Source organism: Pseudorca crassidens, chromosome 15, assembly GCF_039906515.1.
Source record: "Pseudorca crassidens isolate mPseCra1 chromosome 15, mPseCra1.hap1, whole genome shotgun sequence".
Classification (NCBI taxonomy): domain Eukaryota; kingdom Metazoa; phylum Chordata; class Mammalia; order Artiodactyla; family Delphinidae; genus Pseudorca; species Pseudorca crassidens.
The window spans coordinates 29769105-29785905 of NC_090310.1; the positions used below are offsets into that span (position 1 = coordinate 29769105).

The 16801-nt window shown below is 58.2% G+C and overlaps 1 protein-coding gene across 1 annotated transcript in view; it reads left to right on the forward strand.

Moving 5' to 3' along the window:
* The window catches only part of LOC137206544 (uncharacterized), a 154994-nt gene that overhangs the window by 127355 nt on the left and 10838 nt on the right, over positions 1–16801 (forward strand). The window contains exons 57-72 of the mRNA XM_067705236.1: positions 1023–1136; positions 1231–1359; positions 1985–2146; positions 3516–3680; positions 6479–6647; positions 7066–7250; positions 7476–7568; positions 7720–7924; positions 9207–9391; positions 9473–9570; positions 11797–11981; positions 14624–14829; positions 14964–15144; positions 15892–16001; positions 16242–16358; positions 16503–16651. Coding sequence (XP_067561337.1) covers positions 1023–1136; positions 1231–1359; positions 1985–2146; positions 3516–3680; positions 6479–6647; positions 7066–7250; positions 7476–7568; positions 7720–7924; positions 9207–9391; positions 9473–9570; positions 11797–11981; positions 14624–14829; positions 14964–15144; positions 15892–16001; positions 16242–16358; positions 16503–16651 — 2453 coding nt within the window. The remainder of the gene's footprint in view (positions 1–1022; positions 1137–1230; positions 1360–1984; positions 2147–3515; positions 3681–6478; positions 6648–7065; positions 7251–7475; positions 7569–7719; positions 7925–9206; positions 9392–9472; positions 9571–11796; positions 11982–14623; positions 14830–14963; positions 15145–15891; positions 16002–16241; positions 16359–16502; positions 16652–16801) is intronic.

Here is a 16801-nt window from a genome sequence, read left to right on the forward strand (position 1 = left end):
GGGCAGCTCACAGCACCTCCCTAAGCCTCAGTTTTTTTCTTCTGTGAAATGGAAGACGGTAGGCCAGTGTGTGCCAGGCAAAACAGGCAAAAAGACCAAAACTCAAGCAAATGAATGAATAAAGAAATTAAGAGTTGTGGTAAGCACCATAAAGAAAGTAAGGAGGGTGCTAAGAGAAACATTGGAGTGTGGGGGGCTGCTTTAGATGGGGTGGACAGCGAGGGCTTCCTGGAGGAGGTGGTTTGTCAGCTGAGGACCCGCGGATGGGGAGGAGCTGCCTGTGACAAGCTGGAGAAACAGTGCAGTCCAGGCAGGAGGAACAGCAAGCGAAAAGGCCCCGAGGTGGGAACGGGCTGGGTGCTTGAGAGCCAGAGGCAATTAAGACCAGGACCAGGGAAGCGATGGGGCAGGCGAGGGGGGAGATGAGGTCAGGGGAGGGGCAGCCCGCAGGGCCCCTCTCTTGGCTCGGGCTGCCATAGCAAAACAGTCCAGGCTGTGTGGCTTGAACCACAGACATTTATTTCTCACGCTTCTGGAGGCTAGAAGCCCAAGATCAAGGTGCCAGCACTGTCAGGTTCTGGTGAGAGCTCTCTTCCTGGCCTGCAGCCATCTCACTGTGTCCTCACGTGTCGGGGAGAGAGCTCTCTGGGGTCCTTCTTACAAAGACACTCATTCCATCATGACCCCCCCCGCCCCAAACCTCATCTAACCCTAATCACCTCCCAACGGCCCCACCTCCTGATGCTGTCACATTAGGGATTAGGGCTTCAACATATGAACTTGTGGGGTGATGTGAGTCAGTCCACAGCAGCCCCACGAACCCCAGTGAGGGACTCAGATTTCATTCTGTCTTTGGGAATGATGAGTCTGGGTGTTGAGAATGAGGAGTTTTCCATCTGAACGCCTCTGGCCTCCCAGCCTGAGCGTGGCTCTAAGCTCTTACGAACACGAGCGCAAGAGGAGGCACCGTCTCCACTCCCCACCTCTCTCCTCCGCCCGCCACGGGCCCCACCTCCTTGCAGGTACAGCTTGCCTGGAATGGAGGGCAGCCTGCGACTTTGCAGCTCACCTGGGCCGACAGGTCCTTGGCGCACAGCACCTCCTGGGATGGTTGCGTGGCCACCTCCCCGGGGCAGGTAGGCACTGGCTGCCCTGCTCATCAGGCACAGGCCTTTCTCTGAGCCCTGTGTTGCCCTCCCTCCCCCCAGTCACGTCCTCCATCCTCTTCAGCTCCAGGACACCTGGGGCCTGGGCGCCCTCAGGGCCTGTGGGGCCTTAACACAGACCCCAGCCGTGTTCAGCGAGTGGCTCGATCTGTCCTGGGACGGACGCCGGGTGCAGCAGAACCTGACGTATGAGGTGAGGCCTGGGGGGTTGGGGGTCCCCACCTGCTTCAGGAAGTGCCCGGCTCTGGGGCCCTAGGGTCCTGAGTGTAAGTGCTAGTTGTGCTGTGGATCCCGGGCAACTCATTTCTCCACTGTGAACCTTGGTTTTCTCATCTGTGAAATGGGTGCAGTAATCTTTCCCTGACTGGAGTGTAGTGAGAGCTCTGGGAGGTAAGGAAAGCAAGGTGCCCAGCATGAGGCAAGCACTTGGGGAGCAGACGGGGAAGGAGCTGGTGACGCCAGTGGGCTTCTGGGGAGGGGTGGGGGGAGGTCGGGAGGTCAGGTTTCCAGAGGTGTCAGGGTCAAGGTCTCTCCAGCAGCACCGCCTGCCTGGGGCTCCTGATGGGCTATGGAGAGACAGGGACAGCTAGCCCTGGAAGTCCCCTTGCCCCTTCTGGGTCTCCTTAGGCCCAGTCCCCCTCAGTCTCCCAACAGAAGTCCTGCTCAGAGTGTAAACGGCTGCTGTGGGGCTGACCAGGGCTCTGATGGTGGCATTTCTGGCATCTCCCTCCTCTTGTGAGGGTCTCCTGACTGCCGCTGGCCATGGGCACTCTCTCTTCTGGGACGAACCCCCATCCCACGGTGCCTTCTCCTTCCAGAGGCACCAGCCGTCCCGCCCGGACAAGATCCGTGCAGAGGCCACACTGGAGCGCGTCCTCACGGCCTCCTGCACCACGCAGAGTTTCCAGGGAGTCGTGGAGACTGACTATGCCCACTGGCTGCGCCATTCCCTGCATCTGGGGCTCTGCCACCTGCCCAGGGTGAGTCTGTCCCAGGGAAAGGCCCAGGGACCCTGGTGGTGAGGAGAGAGGAGGGTGCCCGCCCAGGTCATGGGTGTGAGTGAGGGAGCTGGATGCCGTCATCACAGCTCTGCACATGCCACTGGGCGACCCTGGGCAGGGCTCTCTCCTCTCTGAACATCCAGTGATTCATCTGAAGGATGGAAGATGCAGTTGGTTCCAGCATGTAGGGTGATTGTGAAATTTAAGATGTGACACTGGGAGAGTGCTCAACGCATAAACAAAAGCTGCTGCTTTCGTCATTATTGTTAGGGGGAGGTGTTGGGACCCCTATCCCCCCAACATTCCCCCAAGTTTGTTAGCTGGTTGATTGGTCTTTCCTGCATTCTTTCCACCCTTCCTTCCGCCCACCCACCCACCCACCTTCTCAACCATCCAAACATCCATCCATCCATCTACCCATCTACCCACCCTCCCATCCTCCCTCCCATCCCTCCATCCATTCATCCCTCCATCCTCCCATTCCCCACATCCCAGGGGTCAAACGTTTTCTGTAAAGAGCCAGATGGTAAGTATTTTAAGTCTTGCAGACCATATGGTCTCTGTTGCAACTCTGGCATCGTGTCATGAAAGCCACCACAGATGACATGTAAATGAATGGGTATGGCCATTCCCAATAAAAACCTATCTACAAGGACAGGCAGTGAGCCAGCCTTGGCCCATGAGCCATAGTTTGCCAACCCCCAATCTGTTCATCCATTCATAAAGCATTTGTAAGTCTTACCTCTGCCAGGCTCTGTTCTAGGTGCAGGGGCAAGGACGGTGAAAGGGACAGACGAGGTGCCTGCCCTCCTGAAGCTCACAGTCCAGTGGGTAGAAGAAGAAAAAACAGACAAGATGCATGATATGCAGTCAGGTGTGGTGAATGCTGTGAAGGAATGAAGCAGGGAGAGTGGACAGGGGACTGCAGGGGGCCTTGGTGACGAATGCAAACTGCAGCGGGAACAGCCAGTGCAAAGGCCCTGTGGCAGGAGCATGCTTCGAGTGTTTGAGGAACACAGGGTGGCCCTTAGAGAGCGAGAGGGCGAGGTTAGGAAGATAACGCAGACCCGTAGGACCCGCCAAGGAGACCGGCTTCTCCTCTAAGCGCAATGGGAAGGCAGAGGCTTTGAGCCGGGGGGACAGTGTCTGATTTGCATTTTTTTAAAACTTAGCCTGGCTGCCAAGTGGAGGAGGGGCTGTGGGCTGGGGCAGGAATGGAGGCTGGGAGACCTGATAGGCTATTGTGACAGTCCTGGCATGAGGGATAGTAGCCTGGACCAGGGCATAGGGAGAGGAAGCTGTGCTCCTGCACCTCCCTGACCACTGACACCCCACCCTTTCGTTCCAGGCCCTCTCGGTCTCCGGGGAGCACACCTTGGGCAGCGGTGGGCTTCTGCTACACTCCAAATGCCAGCTGGGCCTCGCCCCAGACCCAGACCACAGCCTGCACCTCAGCCTGACCCTCCGCAACCACAGCAGGCCCTGGATGCCTGACTTCTCCGGGGAGCTAGAGGTAAGGTGGCTGGGTCGGGGCTGCCCACCCCATAGGCAGGATACTCTGATGTCCCTCTGTCTCTCTCTGCCCAGTGGACCACCACTGCCTGGGTGGCTCTGCCATCTAGTGGCCAGTATTAGAACTGCAGACTGGCACCCTAGTGGGGACCTGAGCTTAACTGTAGGTGGGACCCCCTGTGGCTGGCCCCCCGCCCTGAGCAGCTCCTCTGCTGCCCCAACATCAGCCCTTCCTATAACCGAGAGGCAGTGGCTGGACTCCCAGGGTTTGAATCCCAGCCCAACCTCTTCCTGGCTAGCAACGTACTTTGCCTCTCTGTGCCTCAGTTCCTTCGCCTGTAAAGTGGCGGATAATCATTGCACCTACCCTACCTCCCATGGCATTAATATTGCAGGGATTAAGTATGTTAATTTGTATAGATTGCTTAGAATAGTGCCTGATACAAAGCAGCCACTAAGTAAGTATTAGCTGCTATTATTATTAGCTATTATTGGCCGAGTCTTCTCGTACCCCTTCCACCTCCCAGCAGCCCAGGGAGGTAGAAGGGGGCAGAGCTGGGTTCAATACCTGCTCTGCTCCCATCTGGCCAAGGGCTATTGGGAAGGGACCTCTTTGAGCCCCATTTCCTCATCTGTAAGTGGGGATCAGGTATATTTCACAGGGTGGTCAGTGGGGTTCTGGGCACCCCTCCCCTCCACCCACACAGCACGGGCATACAGGAGGGGCTCCATAAGTGCTGTCATCCACCCATCTCTGTGTCTCCCTGGCTGGGTGACCTTGACCCTGTGACTTTCCCTCTTCAAGCCTCAGTCTTCTCTGTCAAATGGGAACAAATCCCATGTCCTTTGCAGAATTGTTGGGAGGAAAAGAAAGAGTTTGCACAGCACCTGCACACAGTAGGTGCTCATGAGAGGGGATTTTCCTTCCAGCATCCAACGCCGGATGAGGCATTTCTGTGTCTGGAGCTCACTCAGCTCCTGTTTCCGAGCCCAGGAGCGGTGGCAGTTTCAAAAGAGTTTTCCTTTCTGAGTTTTGCCAAGGCTGGCTCTCGTTTCCCTGTTTTGCCAGCCAGGCCCCCAGCCACTCCCGCACCTGTAATCCGGGTGCCCCAAGGCTCACTTCCCCAGAATCGGAGGACTGGGAGTGAGCCCCGTGGGGCCCAGCCCGCGGTGGGCGGCCAGGGAGTGGCTGGTCCTCCTGCTTCCATCCCGAGCATGTGCGCAGCTGGTTCTAACCGCTTCTCCCTTGCCCACCCCCTCTCTGCTTGCCCCATTTTGGGGTCCGTGGTGTGGAGAGAGGCCTTTCACAGCCTCGTTTGGTCTCTACACCAACCCGGTGGAGAAGAGGGACAGATTCGGGAGGTCAGGCGCTCACCCCGGCTGCTGGGGCGCTCGCCACTCAGTGACAGTGACTAGGACGGACACCTCAGCTGTGGTCTGCAGGACCCCCCCCTCAGGCTCACCTCATGCACCGTGAAATCCCCTAAGGATTCCTGGGCTCCACCCCTCCCACCCACTTAGGAAGCTGCATGTTCAGTGAGCACCCTGAATTGGATTCCTAGGGCTGCTGTAACAAATTGGCCCCAACTCAGTGGTTTAGCACGACAGAAATGTCTTCTTTCATAGTTCTGGAGGTTAGAAATCTAAAATCAAGGTGTCAGCAGGGCTATGCTCCCTCCAGAAGCTCCAGGAAAGAGTCCTTCCTCACCTCTTCCAGCTTCTGGGGGCTGCCAGCAATCCAGGCGTTCCTTGGCTGTGACTGCATTATTCCAATCTCTGTCTCTGTCTTCACGTGGCCTTCGTATAAGGACACCAGTTATTGGATTTAGGGCTTACCCTAATCCAGTATGACGTCATCGTAATTTTATTTCATCTACAAAGAACCTATTTCCAAATAACGTCACATTTACAGGTACCAAGGGTTAGAACGTCAACAGATCTTTTTGAGGAATATAAGCCCATAACACACCTCCTACACACACACACACACTCCTGATAAATTTTGAGAACCACCATTCTATATCTGATCTTATAGATTTTGAACCTGAGGCCCAGAGAGGGTAACACACTTACTCAAGGCTGCACAGCTTGTTAGCTGCAATATCTGGACTAGAATACAGAGCAGCTGAATTCAGGCCAGAGGTGGCTCCCCTCCCCTACAACGGCTTCTTAATCAGCCCATTGGCCTCCCCCCTGCAAGGTCTCCCTAGGGTTCCTTCTCTTAAGGCCTCTGAGGCTTTTCCTGCCTTTGCCCCGCCCCATTCGAAACCCTCCTGTCTTGTGTCCCCTTCCCTCAAGGCTGGTGGCTGCAAGGGCTGGGATGAACTGCTCAGTGCCGGCCTTTATGCCAGGTGCTACCCACGATGTCTTCCTTGAACTTGTGGAGACATTTGCAGTGGTTTTCATGCAAACATGGAAAACCTGGCCTGCAGGTGGAGACACCTGGGCACTGGGAACGTAAAAATGCCAGTGCCCAGCCCCTCCCCCAGTCAGTTAAGTCCGAATCTCTGGGGTGAGGCCTCGGCAGCAGGAATTTTTAAGCTACTTGGATGCTGTGCGCCGCGCTTGGTTAGGTCCCTGGATGTGGATTTTAATAAGCATTTTCTGCAGTTGGTAGGATTCTGAGCCCTGTGGCAGGGGTGTAAGGTGGGGGGACCCAGTGCCCCTGAAGATGTGGAGGCGGGTGGGCATTGCCTTTTCCCTGCAGGTTCAACCTCACCCTCTCCCTGGGCCTGGGGCCAACAGGGGCCAGAGGCCAGAGGCCAGGCTGCACTCAGGCCTCTGCCCTTTGCCTCCCAGCTCCGCGGCCCCAAGGCTCAGCAGTTTGGCCTGCTGGGTCGGGTCTCCACCTCAGCTTCTCGAAGCATGGTCCAGCTGGAGGGAAATGTGGACGACGGGGACGAGAAAGTGAGGCTGTTGGTGTCCCGGGCCCCGAACTGCTTCCAGGCCTCGGTGGCCCACAAGGAAGGTGAGTGGAGGTACTGGTGTGGCTCAGCGGCCTGGCCAAGGCCCCAGCTTGGCCCAAGAGTGGACAGAGATTGGGGTGCTGAGAGCTCGAAGTCAGAGGAAACCCTGGTAGGACTTGGTGGTACCCCCAGCTTGGAGGTGATGGTGAGCTTCCTGTGGTCACCTGTGGTGCCAGGAGAGGCTGGGTAAGTCTGGACCAGAGGTGGGTGTGGGCTGGGGGATGGGGCAGAAACCAGGCCTCAGGGGTTTGGAGGTTGATTTAGGCAGCTCAGTTCAAGGCCCTCAAATCCTTGGGCCTTTGAGACTCTGCCTGTGGGCAGTGGGGAGCTACAGAAGGCTGTGGAGAGCGGGAGGAGTGGGCAGCTGGGAGGCAGAGGGACGAGTCCTGGGTACAACGGCGGGTCCCTTCCTGGCCCCAGGGAGCCAAGAGGAGAGTGTGGTGCTGCGGGCATGTGCCCACAGGCGGACTGCGGAGGTGGAGGCCCTGCTCCAGGACAGCGGGCAGCCCATCCGGCCCCTGGGACGCCTGACCCTGCAGGCTGCCAACCAGAGCCTCTGCTTGGCTGCACACGGCTGCCAGGGGACCCTGCTGGGCCACGTGGAGGTGAGAGGGCCAAGGGCTGGGGGGAGGGGTGTTGTTCCTACCCCCCACCCCCACCCTGCCCGGGCAGAGGCCACAGGACCAGGATCCCTAAGTCCAGGAGTACCAAGGAAACCAGAGGCAGACAGCCCGTAGCGTGGCCAGCACGTCCTTGGGCGTTGCTGCCGGCACCGAGCATTCTGTCCACTTCGTTCCCGTGAGGCCCAGCCTGTCCCTCTGTGTCCGCAGTCCAGGGTGGCTGCTCTTGGGTCCCAGGTGCAAGCCCGGCTGGAGGAGAAGATCCGTGGCTTGGACGCCTACGTGAGAAGGTTCCAGCGCCTGGTGGGTAGAGTGCACTGTGCTGTCGGGGGCACCCTTGGAGAACGGGAGGGAGCGTGAGGCTGTGGGAGGTCACCCCTCTGGCTCGTCCCGGGCCTCCCTCATGGACATGAGGGTCTGCTGGAGCTTTCTGTGCCCCCGTTCCCCTGCCCAGGTGCAGCCGGCGGGTGCCCTGGATGGCGTGGCAGGCCCCCTTCTGCAGCTGTGCCAGGCGGGGCTGGGGGCCGTGCGGGAGAGCGGCCGGGCCGTGGCTGCGCTGTGGGCCCAGAGCCGGGCCAGGCAGGGGCTGACACACCGCGTGCCGCTCTACCTGGAGAGGCTGCAGGCAGGGCTGGAGCAGCTGCGGGATGAGCTGGAACGTGAGTGCAGGAGTCAGGGCGTGACCGTGCACCCAGATCCACACCTGATCCCAGGGCCCCCGACCCCAGGCCCCTCACACTCGGCCTGGGCTACTGGTTCAACCAGAAAGGCCACCTGATTTCTGGCAGGCCTGCAGCCCAACTTCCTTTAGACCCTCTGCCTTATTTCTCATGGATCTAGAGCCTTCAGACTTTTGGAACAGTGTCCATTCTTGTCAGTCTCCAAGCTCATATCCCTCATGCCTGCTGCCTTACCTCTTCTGGAACTGCTGCCCAAGTTTCTTCAGTCCCCGCCTGATTTCTTTTGGGCATATAGCTTTACTTCTATTAGGTCCACTGCCGTAGATTCTAGGGCCTATTTCTGGTTCTGTGATAAGCACAAGTGAGACCGTGCGGGTCGTGAAGGCTGCTGTCCCGAGCGCCCTCCTGGCGGTGCTGGGACCCCCCCAGCCTCTCCCAGGAGCACCAGGGCTGACAGCTGGCCCAGCAGGGAGCCCCAGGACCCTGCCCAGCACCAGGGCGGCCGTCCCTCTGACTGGCCAGTGCTCGGGCCAGACAGGCTATTAAATGTACTCTCACCCCTGCTTGTGTCCCTTTGTCAGAATCCCAGGGCCACCCCCAGCCTCGTGATTCACTAGGACTCACAGCTCTCAGGACATAGTTGCACCCACGGCTATGATTTGCTACAAGGACAGGATACAGAGCCAGGTGGCGGAGGGACAGGTGCAGGGGAGGTTCTAGGGAGACCAAGCACGAGCTTCCAGACTCCTCTCCCAGTGGGGCACACAGGACGCCCTCCACTCCCCCAGCTTTGAATTGTGACAACATGTGTCAAACGCTGTCTGCCAGGGGAGCTCGTTAGAGACCCCGCGCCCAGGCTTCTCACTGGGGGCTGGTCACGTAGGAGCCTCTGCCTGGCACAGACCAACATTCCAGACTCGCAGAAGGAAAAGGGGTGTTCAATGTAAACCACATTGTTCGTGTAATCCAGGCACAGTGAGGCCCCTCTTATCAGGTCTGGGAATGGTGGGAACCCCCCAGAATCCAGCCAGGGCTGACCCTGTGAACAGGCCTTGCAGTTGGGCAGTCTCAGGCCTGCCGGGCTAACTTTTCCAGTCTCTAGTGCCACCACCTCATTCCAGGTCACAGGTCCTATTTCCTTCCTGGAGGCCCGGGTTGTCGGGGGGCTGGTTTTCCTTTGTGGGCCTGGGATGCGGGTAGCGGCATCTCACCTGCCACCAGGACCGGGAGGCCTCACGGTGGGTGGTGGCTGCCTTTGCAGGGCCCCTGGCCACGCTGAAGGATGCCTACTTGGAGGTGACAGTGCAGCCCCTGGACAAGGTGTGGCAGGAGCGGGCCGAGGAGGCCGTGCAGCGGCTGCAGGCCTGGGTGTCCGGGACGCCGGGGACCTGGGGGTCCGGGCCCATCGCGGCGGTGCTGGAGGCCACGAGGGGCGCCCTGGAGCTGGTGAGGTGGGGCGAGGGGGAGGGCGGCGGCCCTGCGGGCAGGGATGGCCCTGACGGCTCTCACTGCCCGCACCTGCTCCAGGCCACCCACCAGATGCTGTCTTGGGCTGAAGCTGTGTTCTCACAGGCACTGAGGCGGCTCTGCAAACCCTTGCTGGACCTGTACAGCTTCTCAGCCAGGTAACTTGTCCCCTCTGTGGTCCTGCCCCACGCCAGGCACACCCTCCGTCTCATCTGCTCCCCTGACAGCCCTTCCATAGAGACATTTTCAGCCCATTTTACAGATAAGGAAACTGAGGCTTATTCTTCATTCCGCGGATATTTTATGAGCACTGTCTTTGAGCAGGCGCTGTTTTAGGTTTGCAGACACAGCGGCGAGTGGGATAGATCCTGGCCCTCACGAGGGCCGTGGCTGAGCAGGGAGACGGTCACTGAACACAACGACCAGGTTATCTACCCTCAGGGGCGGCAGGCCTTCCTATAGAGGGCCTGAGAGTGATGTGTTCAGGCTTTGTAGCCCGATGGTCTCTCACGTAGCCTTCGTTTTTTGTTTTTGTTAAGAATCCTTTAAACAGGAAAAGCCATTCTTAGCTTGCAGGCCATTCCAAAGGGCACAGGTTGGATTCGGCCACGGACCACAGTCTACTGACCTCTGAGCTAGTATGTTAGGTACCAAGTGCTACAGAAAAAAAAAAGGCAGGACATGTGGGTTGATGGGGGCATTTTATTTTTATTTTTTAAATCTTTTTGTTTATTTTGGCTGGGGGGCACGTGGGATCTTAGTTTCCCAACTAGGAATCCAACCCGTGCCCCCTGCAGTGGAAGCGCAGAGTCTTAACCACTGGACCGCCAGAGAAGTCCCCGATGGGGGCATTATAAAGAGTGAGGCTGTGGTTGGCTTCAGTGAGAAGGTAGCATTTGAGCAAGGGCTTGAAGGGTGAGGGAGTGAGCCGGGTGCACATCATGGGAAGAGCGTTCCAGGCGGAGGGCACAGCTGGTGCAAAGGCCCAGGGGTGGGAGTGCACTTCCTGCTTGAGGAATCTGAAGGAAGCCAGGGGGCTGGAGTGGAGGAGTTGCGGAGTGGCGGGGGGGGGGTGGGGGGGTGGGTAACGTGTTCCGGGCAGCCTGGGGCCTTTGTCTCTTACTCTGAAATGGGAACACACAGGAGATTTTGAGCTGAGGAAGGACATGATCTACCTTTCATCTAAAAAGATTCCTCTGGCCCCAGTGTTGAGAATAAAGACTGGGGGCAGGGAGGGGGATAGAAGCAGGGAGCCCAGTTTAGAATGGTCCAGGCGAGATGGGAGAGTAGCTGCGCCAAGCAGTGGCAGCTGCGGAGGGGTTGCGAGGCAGTCAGGTTCCGGGTGTTGTAAGGACAAGCCTGTAGGATTCGTTGACAGATTGGATGTAGGTGGTGAAAGAGAAGAGCCAGGGATGACTCCCAGGGTCTTGGCTTTGATGACTGGAAGGATGGAGGGTCCATCTACGGAGTAATGGGGACGACTGGTGTGCAGGGAGCAGCTTGGAGCTCTGTTGGTTTCCTGTGGCTACCACAGCAAATTACCACAAGTTCAGTGGCTTAAGCGACACAGCTGTGTTCTCGTGTAGTTCTGGAGGTCAGAAATTCAAAATGAATGGCAGGTTCCTCCGAGAGGCTCAGGGGATAGCCCTTCCCTTCCCAGCCCCTGCAGGCTGCCTGCTTGCCTCGGCTCGTGGCCCCCACCTCCATCTTCAAAGCTAACAGGGCAGCATCTTCTCCCCTCTGACTATTGTCCTTATATCTTCTCTCTGACCCTCCTGCCTCTCTTATAAGGTCCATTGTGATTCCATTGGCCACCTGGAAATCTGTCTCAAAATCTTTAGTGTAGTCACACCTGCAAAGTCCCTTTGGCCTCCTAAGATAACACAGTCACAGGTTCCAGGAACTTGGGCGTCTTTGGGGCTGTCGCTCAGCCTGCTGTGGTGGGAGTGGGTGTCCGGAGCTCTTTCCGACCTGCTGAGTTTGAGACGCCATCAGGACACCCCACTGAGGCAGCTTTCTGAGGCCTGGGCCGTAGAGCAATTTGGAGGTTTTGGAGGCGTCACTGGCCCTGAAGGAGCAGCAGAGCCAGCTTCAGGGACAGGCCTGAGGAGCCCCTTCCCCACATAGGCCGGAGGCCCCGCCAAGGCACATACGTTCAGGCCCCTGGCAGGAGATCAGATGCCTGCGTCCTTAAAATAGGACAGTCATTTCTACCCCCAGCCTCCACCTCACAAACAAAGCCTGTGCCCTCCCTAAGAGGCTGACGTTCCGTGGAGGTCAGCTTGCGCTGGACCCTTACATGGCCATCCTGCGGCCGCGGAAAATAAGGCTCCAACAGGCACGACTTGCGCTGGGGTCTCCCAGCTCCTCTGTGCTCCCTCCAGGGACCACTCAGTGGTGGTGACACTGCCGATGCTGCCTGCAGGGGACGAGCCCCTGGACGTGGCCCGGGTGACCAGCCACCTGGTGGAGGACAAGCTGCTGCGGCCACTCCGAGAGCTGTATGGGACCAGCGTGCTGGCCGAGTACCACCGGCTCAAACACCGTCTGCTGGGGGCCCCCTCTGGATGTGAGTCCTACGCCGCCCTCCTCCCCGGGACCCTTCTACCCTTTGGAACATGGCAGCAGGACCTGGCAGGGCCAGATAGACGGTGGGACCATCCCCTAGTAGTACAGGGAAGCCTTAGCATTGTAGTGCTGGGCCCATCTGATCCCAGGCTGATTCCAGAGGTTACTGGGCTTCCCAACGTCAAACAGGATGAGGGTTGGGCTGCAGATCCAGGCTTTTGGCCAGAAAGTAAAAGCCTGAGCCTGGAACCCAGCGCAGAGGCGTGGCGAGGGACTGAGGGCCAGGGCCAGCTCCCTCCAGGCAGACTCTGCAGGAGAAGCACCAGGCAGACCTCCAGTTGCAGCTGCAAGGCCACTAATTGAGTCCAGACTGTCCGTCAGGCAAGGCCCGGAGCCACAGGCAGTGCTGGGACCAGACGCAGCTCTGGGGGCCCTGGGGGCTTGGAGCCCCTGGAGTTTGCATCCGCTGCCCTGAGTGCGCTCTGGTGAGTCTCCTCTCCTCTCTGTCACCTGGAGGGGGCAACGTGGCTCACCGGTGTGGTAACGAGTGTGCGCCTTTGGTGCCCGGCAGGGTCTCAAGTCAGTGGGAAAGCTTGGCGAGGACTGGTATGTAGCATCAGGTCTTGTGATCTCACAGGTGGGAACGCAGAGGCTTGGGCAGGTGGGAGCCCCCCCACAGTCTGGGGGTACTTGTCCACTAGGCAGCGTGGCGACTGGAAACAGCCTGGTCTTTGGGTTCCATGTGTGCGACCTGGGACTGGCCTGTGACCTTCAGCTCTGACACCTGACAAGGGGCTCCTAGTGCCCTCCTCGTGAGGCCATCATGGGCTGGCACGGGCCAGCAGCTGCCGGGTACCTGGCCTGGGCGTGTGTTCAACGGGTGGGGCTTCTCTTACCCGACCCCCACGCAAGCCTCTGCTCCGCAGCAGCGCTGGCTCAGGGGGTCCGAACTACCCTCTCTCGGGCCCCCTCCTGCCCACCGTGAAGAGGGCTGGGCCTGGCCCACGCGGCACCTCCCTCCTGTTGGATGGAGCCTTTGGCCGTACTTTTTTTTTTTTTAATGAAGACATTTGACTTTTGTGGGGGCATTCTGTTGTTTCTTTTTTACAAAAATATTTATTATTTGGCTTCATTGGGTCTTAGTTGTGGCATGCAGGATCTTCCGTCGCAGCGCACAGGCTTCTCCCTAGTTGTGGCACGTGGGCTCCAGAGCACACGGGCTCAGTAGTTGCGGCACACAGGCTGTCTAGTTGTGGTGCAAGGGCTCAGTAGTTGCAGGGCATGGGCTTAGTTGCCCCATGGCATGTACGATCTTAGTTCCCTGACCAGGGATCAAACCCACATCCCCTGCATTGGAAGTGCAGAGTCTTAACCACTGAACTGCCGGGGAAGTCCCTGTGTCATATTTTAGATTCCACATACAAGTGATATGATAATCTCTAGTTGCATCCATGTTGCTGCACCTGGCATCGTTTCATTCTTTTTTATGGCTGAGTAGTATCCCATTGTATATGTGTACCACATCTTTATCCATTCATCAGTCAATTTAGGTTGTTTCCATGTCTTAGCTATTGCGAATAATGCTGCTGTGAACATAGCGGTGCATGTATCTTTTTTTTGATTTAGAGTTTTGTCTGGATATATGCCCAGGAGTGGGATTGCTGGGTCATATGGTAGTTCTGTCATTAGTTTTTTAAGGAAGCTCCATACTGTTCTCTGTAGTGGCTGTACCAATTCACATTCCCACCAACAGCGTAGGAGGGTTCCCTTTTCTCCACATCCTCTCCAGCATTTGTTATTTGTAGACATTTAATGATGGCCATTCTGACCAGTGTGAAGTGGTACCTCACTGCAGTTTTGATTTGCATTTCTCTAATAATTAGCGATGTTGAGCATCTTTTCACATGCCTATTGGCTATTTGTACGTCTTCTTTAGAGAAATGTTTATTTATGTCTTCTGCCCATTTTTCGATTGGGTTGTTTTTTTAATATTGAGCTGTATGAATTGTTTGCATATTTTGGAAATTAAGCCCTAGTTGGTCTCATCGTTTGCAAATATTTTCTCCCATTCTGTAGCTTGTCTTTTCGTTTGTGATTTCCTTTGTTGTGCAAAAGCTTGTAAGCTTGGTTCGGTCCCATCTGTTTATTTTTGGTTTTATTTCTGGTGCCTTGGGAGGCTGCAGGTTGCCCATTTAAAGTGTCTGATTCAGTGGCTAGTGTGCGTCCATCACAGAACCTTCATCACCCCAAAAAGACACCCTGCATCCCTTAGCTCTGTGTCCCCGTCCCTCAGCTATACCCCCAGTCTCCTTTCTGTCTCTGTGGATTTGCCTGTTCTGGACACCGCGTATGAATGGAGTCACGTAACACGTGCCCTTTTATAACGGGCTTTTCACTCAGCGTAAAGTTTCTGAGGTTCGTCAGTGTTGGAGCGTGCATCACACCTCATTCACCTGAGGGGACCCCTAGAGCTCAAGTCATCTTGAAGCCAGAGGTTCTTGGGGACAGACCCCACTTCCCACGTGGGCTGCCCATGAGGACATGGGCCAGGGAGCAGGCTCTGGACAGGCTGGGCTGCCCCGTGGGCTCAGGTCCCGGGCACAGCGGGCCCCACTGCCCCTGCATCCGGCCTCTTCTCTGCAGACCACGCTGTGGTGGCCGGCACCAGGCATGTGGTGACCTTCGACGGCCAGGTGTGGGGCATCAGTGCCCGCTGCAGCAGCCTGCTGCTGGCCAAGGACTTCGCTCACGACACATTCTCGCTGACGCTAAACCGGGCGGGCTCGGGGCTCACGTCCCTGACTGTGGAGTTGAACCACACCACCCTCATCCTCTACCCCAGCCTGAAGGTGAGCCTGCAAGAGCGGGGGCGGGGGGGGGGGGGGCACATCGCCCAGACACTTTCCTGCCTCCTGTCACGTCCACACACCTGTGCCCTGTGGAGACTGTCACCTGTCCTGCTCAGCCCCTGTCTGGCCCACAGACCTACAGGCTGTACAACTCTTCCCTGCCTGGGGAGAGCTGTCTGGACCTGGATCTGCCTCCCGCCAAGACCAGGAGGAACAACGTCCCCAGGATCGAGCTGACCAGTGAGGACGGTGTCTCTGTGGTCTGTGACCTCCACGCCAGCCTCTGCAGCCTGACTCTCAGCGTCTGGCAGCACGGTGGGTCTGGGCCCCCACTGGCGGCCTCTGAGCCAGTGCGGTCAGCTTCCAGGGCTGAGATTGACTGATCCCAGTGGGCAGCACTCCGAGTCCTTGGGAGGCTGTGGGCAGGAGGCCCGGGGACACTCTTGGGCCTCTGCTGCTCCTCGGGGCTGACAACCCGAGCGGGTATCAGAACAGCCCAAACAGCTCAGAACTGGAAGAGGGTCAAAGGCCATCTCTCCCGGCTTTGATCACGTCCAGCGCTGGGACAGCCCCTACTCCAGCGGCAGCGCAACTCTGGCTGCAGCCCCGCTGGTTGGCCGCTGCCCCGTTTCAGGCTCTGTAGTGCGCACGGCCTGCTCCTTCTCACGTGATCCTCCCGCTGCTGTCCCCTGGGACACGTGACATGACTCAGGCTAATTTACGGGCCCCCCCACTCCTCCAGCCACGAACATCAGGGCCAGGCTTGGAGCCCAGAGCTCTGAGCCCACGTTCTGCCCCCTTCTCTGGGACGTGCCGCTCCCCTTGATCTGGTTGGGCAGCCCCAGGAACACTTGTAAAGAGCTTGCATCCCGACCACTCGGGATGGGGCTGGTGGATGGGGGAGGGAACAAACGCTTTTCTCAGTCCTTTTTCTCCTCTCCCTCTGGTGAAGTTTCAGAGCCAGGACCGGTGTTGGGGGGTCAGGCGTGGAGGGTGCAGGGTCTGGCCATGCCCCCCGGCAACCCTGGCCAGCAGGCTCTCACAGCCTTTCCTGCCCCACAGGCCTGTCCGCTGGCCTTCTGGGCACCAACGACAACGAGGCAAGCAATGAGCTGATGCTGCCGGACGGCACGGTGGCCAGCAGCCTGGAGGAGGTCACCCCCGCCTGGCAGGTGAGCTGGCTAGCCAGCCCTCCCTCCCTCAGGGCCGGGCGTCATCACTAGGACGCTGTGGCTGTGGATGGAGAGGGGAACAGGTGTGACCCGGGCGCGCCCCGGAGAGGGAAGCCTCTGTGTGGATTGGCCGTGGACCTGAGGGGGTGGTGGTTCCCTCCTGGGGCTGCAGCCCCCAGTGGAGCTGCCTGGAGAAAGGAGGTCCAGGCAGGAGCCTGAGTCTTGGGTTCGTCTCCCCAGGTGGGTGGTGACTGCAGGGCCATGGAGAAGACTCGGCTGGCATGCCCGGTACAGAGCCTCACCTGCCGGGCCTTCTTCCAGGACCCCCGCTCCAGCCTGGGGAACTGCTTCGGGGTGGTGAGTGTGCAGCTGCAGAGGCCACTCAGCAGGTGGACTGCAGGACAGAGAAGGCCCTTGCCCTGATCTAGCCTATAGCCCTCCTCTGTGCTGCTCCCCAGGGTGTGGTGGGCAAGGACACTGACTATGGGTGCTGGATTTCAGGTGGACCCCACACCCTTCCTCAGCCTATGTGTCCAGGACACCTGTGGCACCCAGGAGCGCCAACCTGCCTGCAACCTGGCGGCCGCCTACATCCACCTGTGTGCCCGGGGCTTCGTGCCCCTGGACCCTCCTCCACAGTGCGGTAAGCAGTCTGACCCCTGCCTGGGGGCGGAAGGTTGACCTCTGCCTTCCATCCCAGAGGGAAAACCAATTCTTTTCTCTTAGCTTCCGCCGAGAGGACAGGTACTCAGTTGTTGTACAGTGAGCTAAGAGTCAAAGCAAAGTATGTGTGAAGGAGT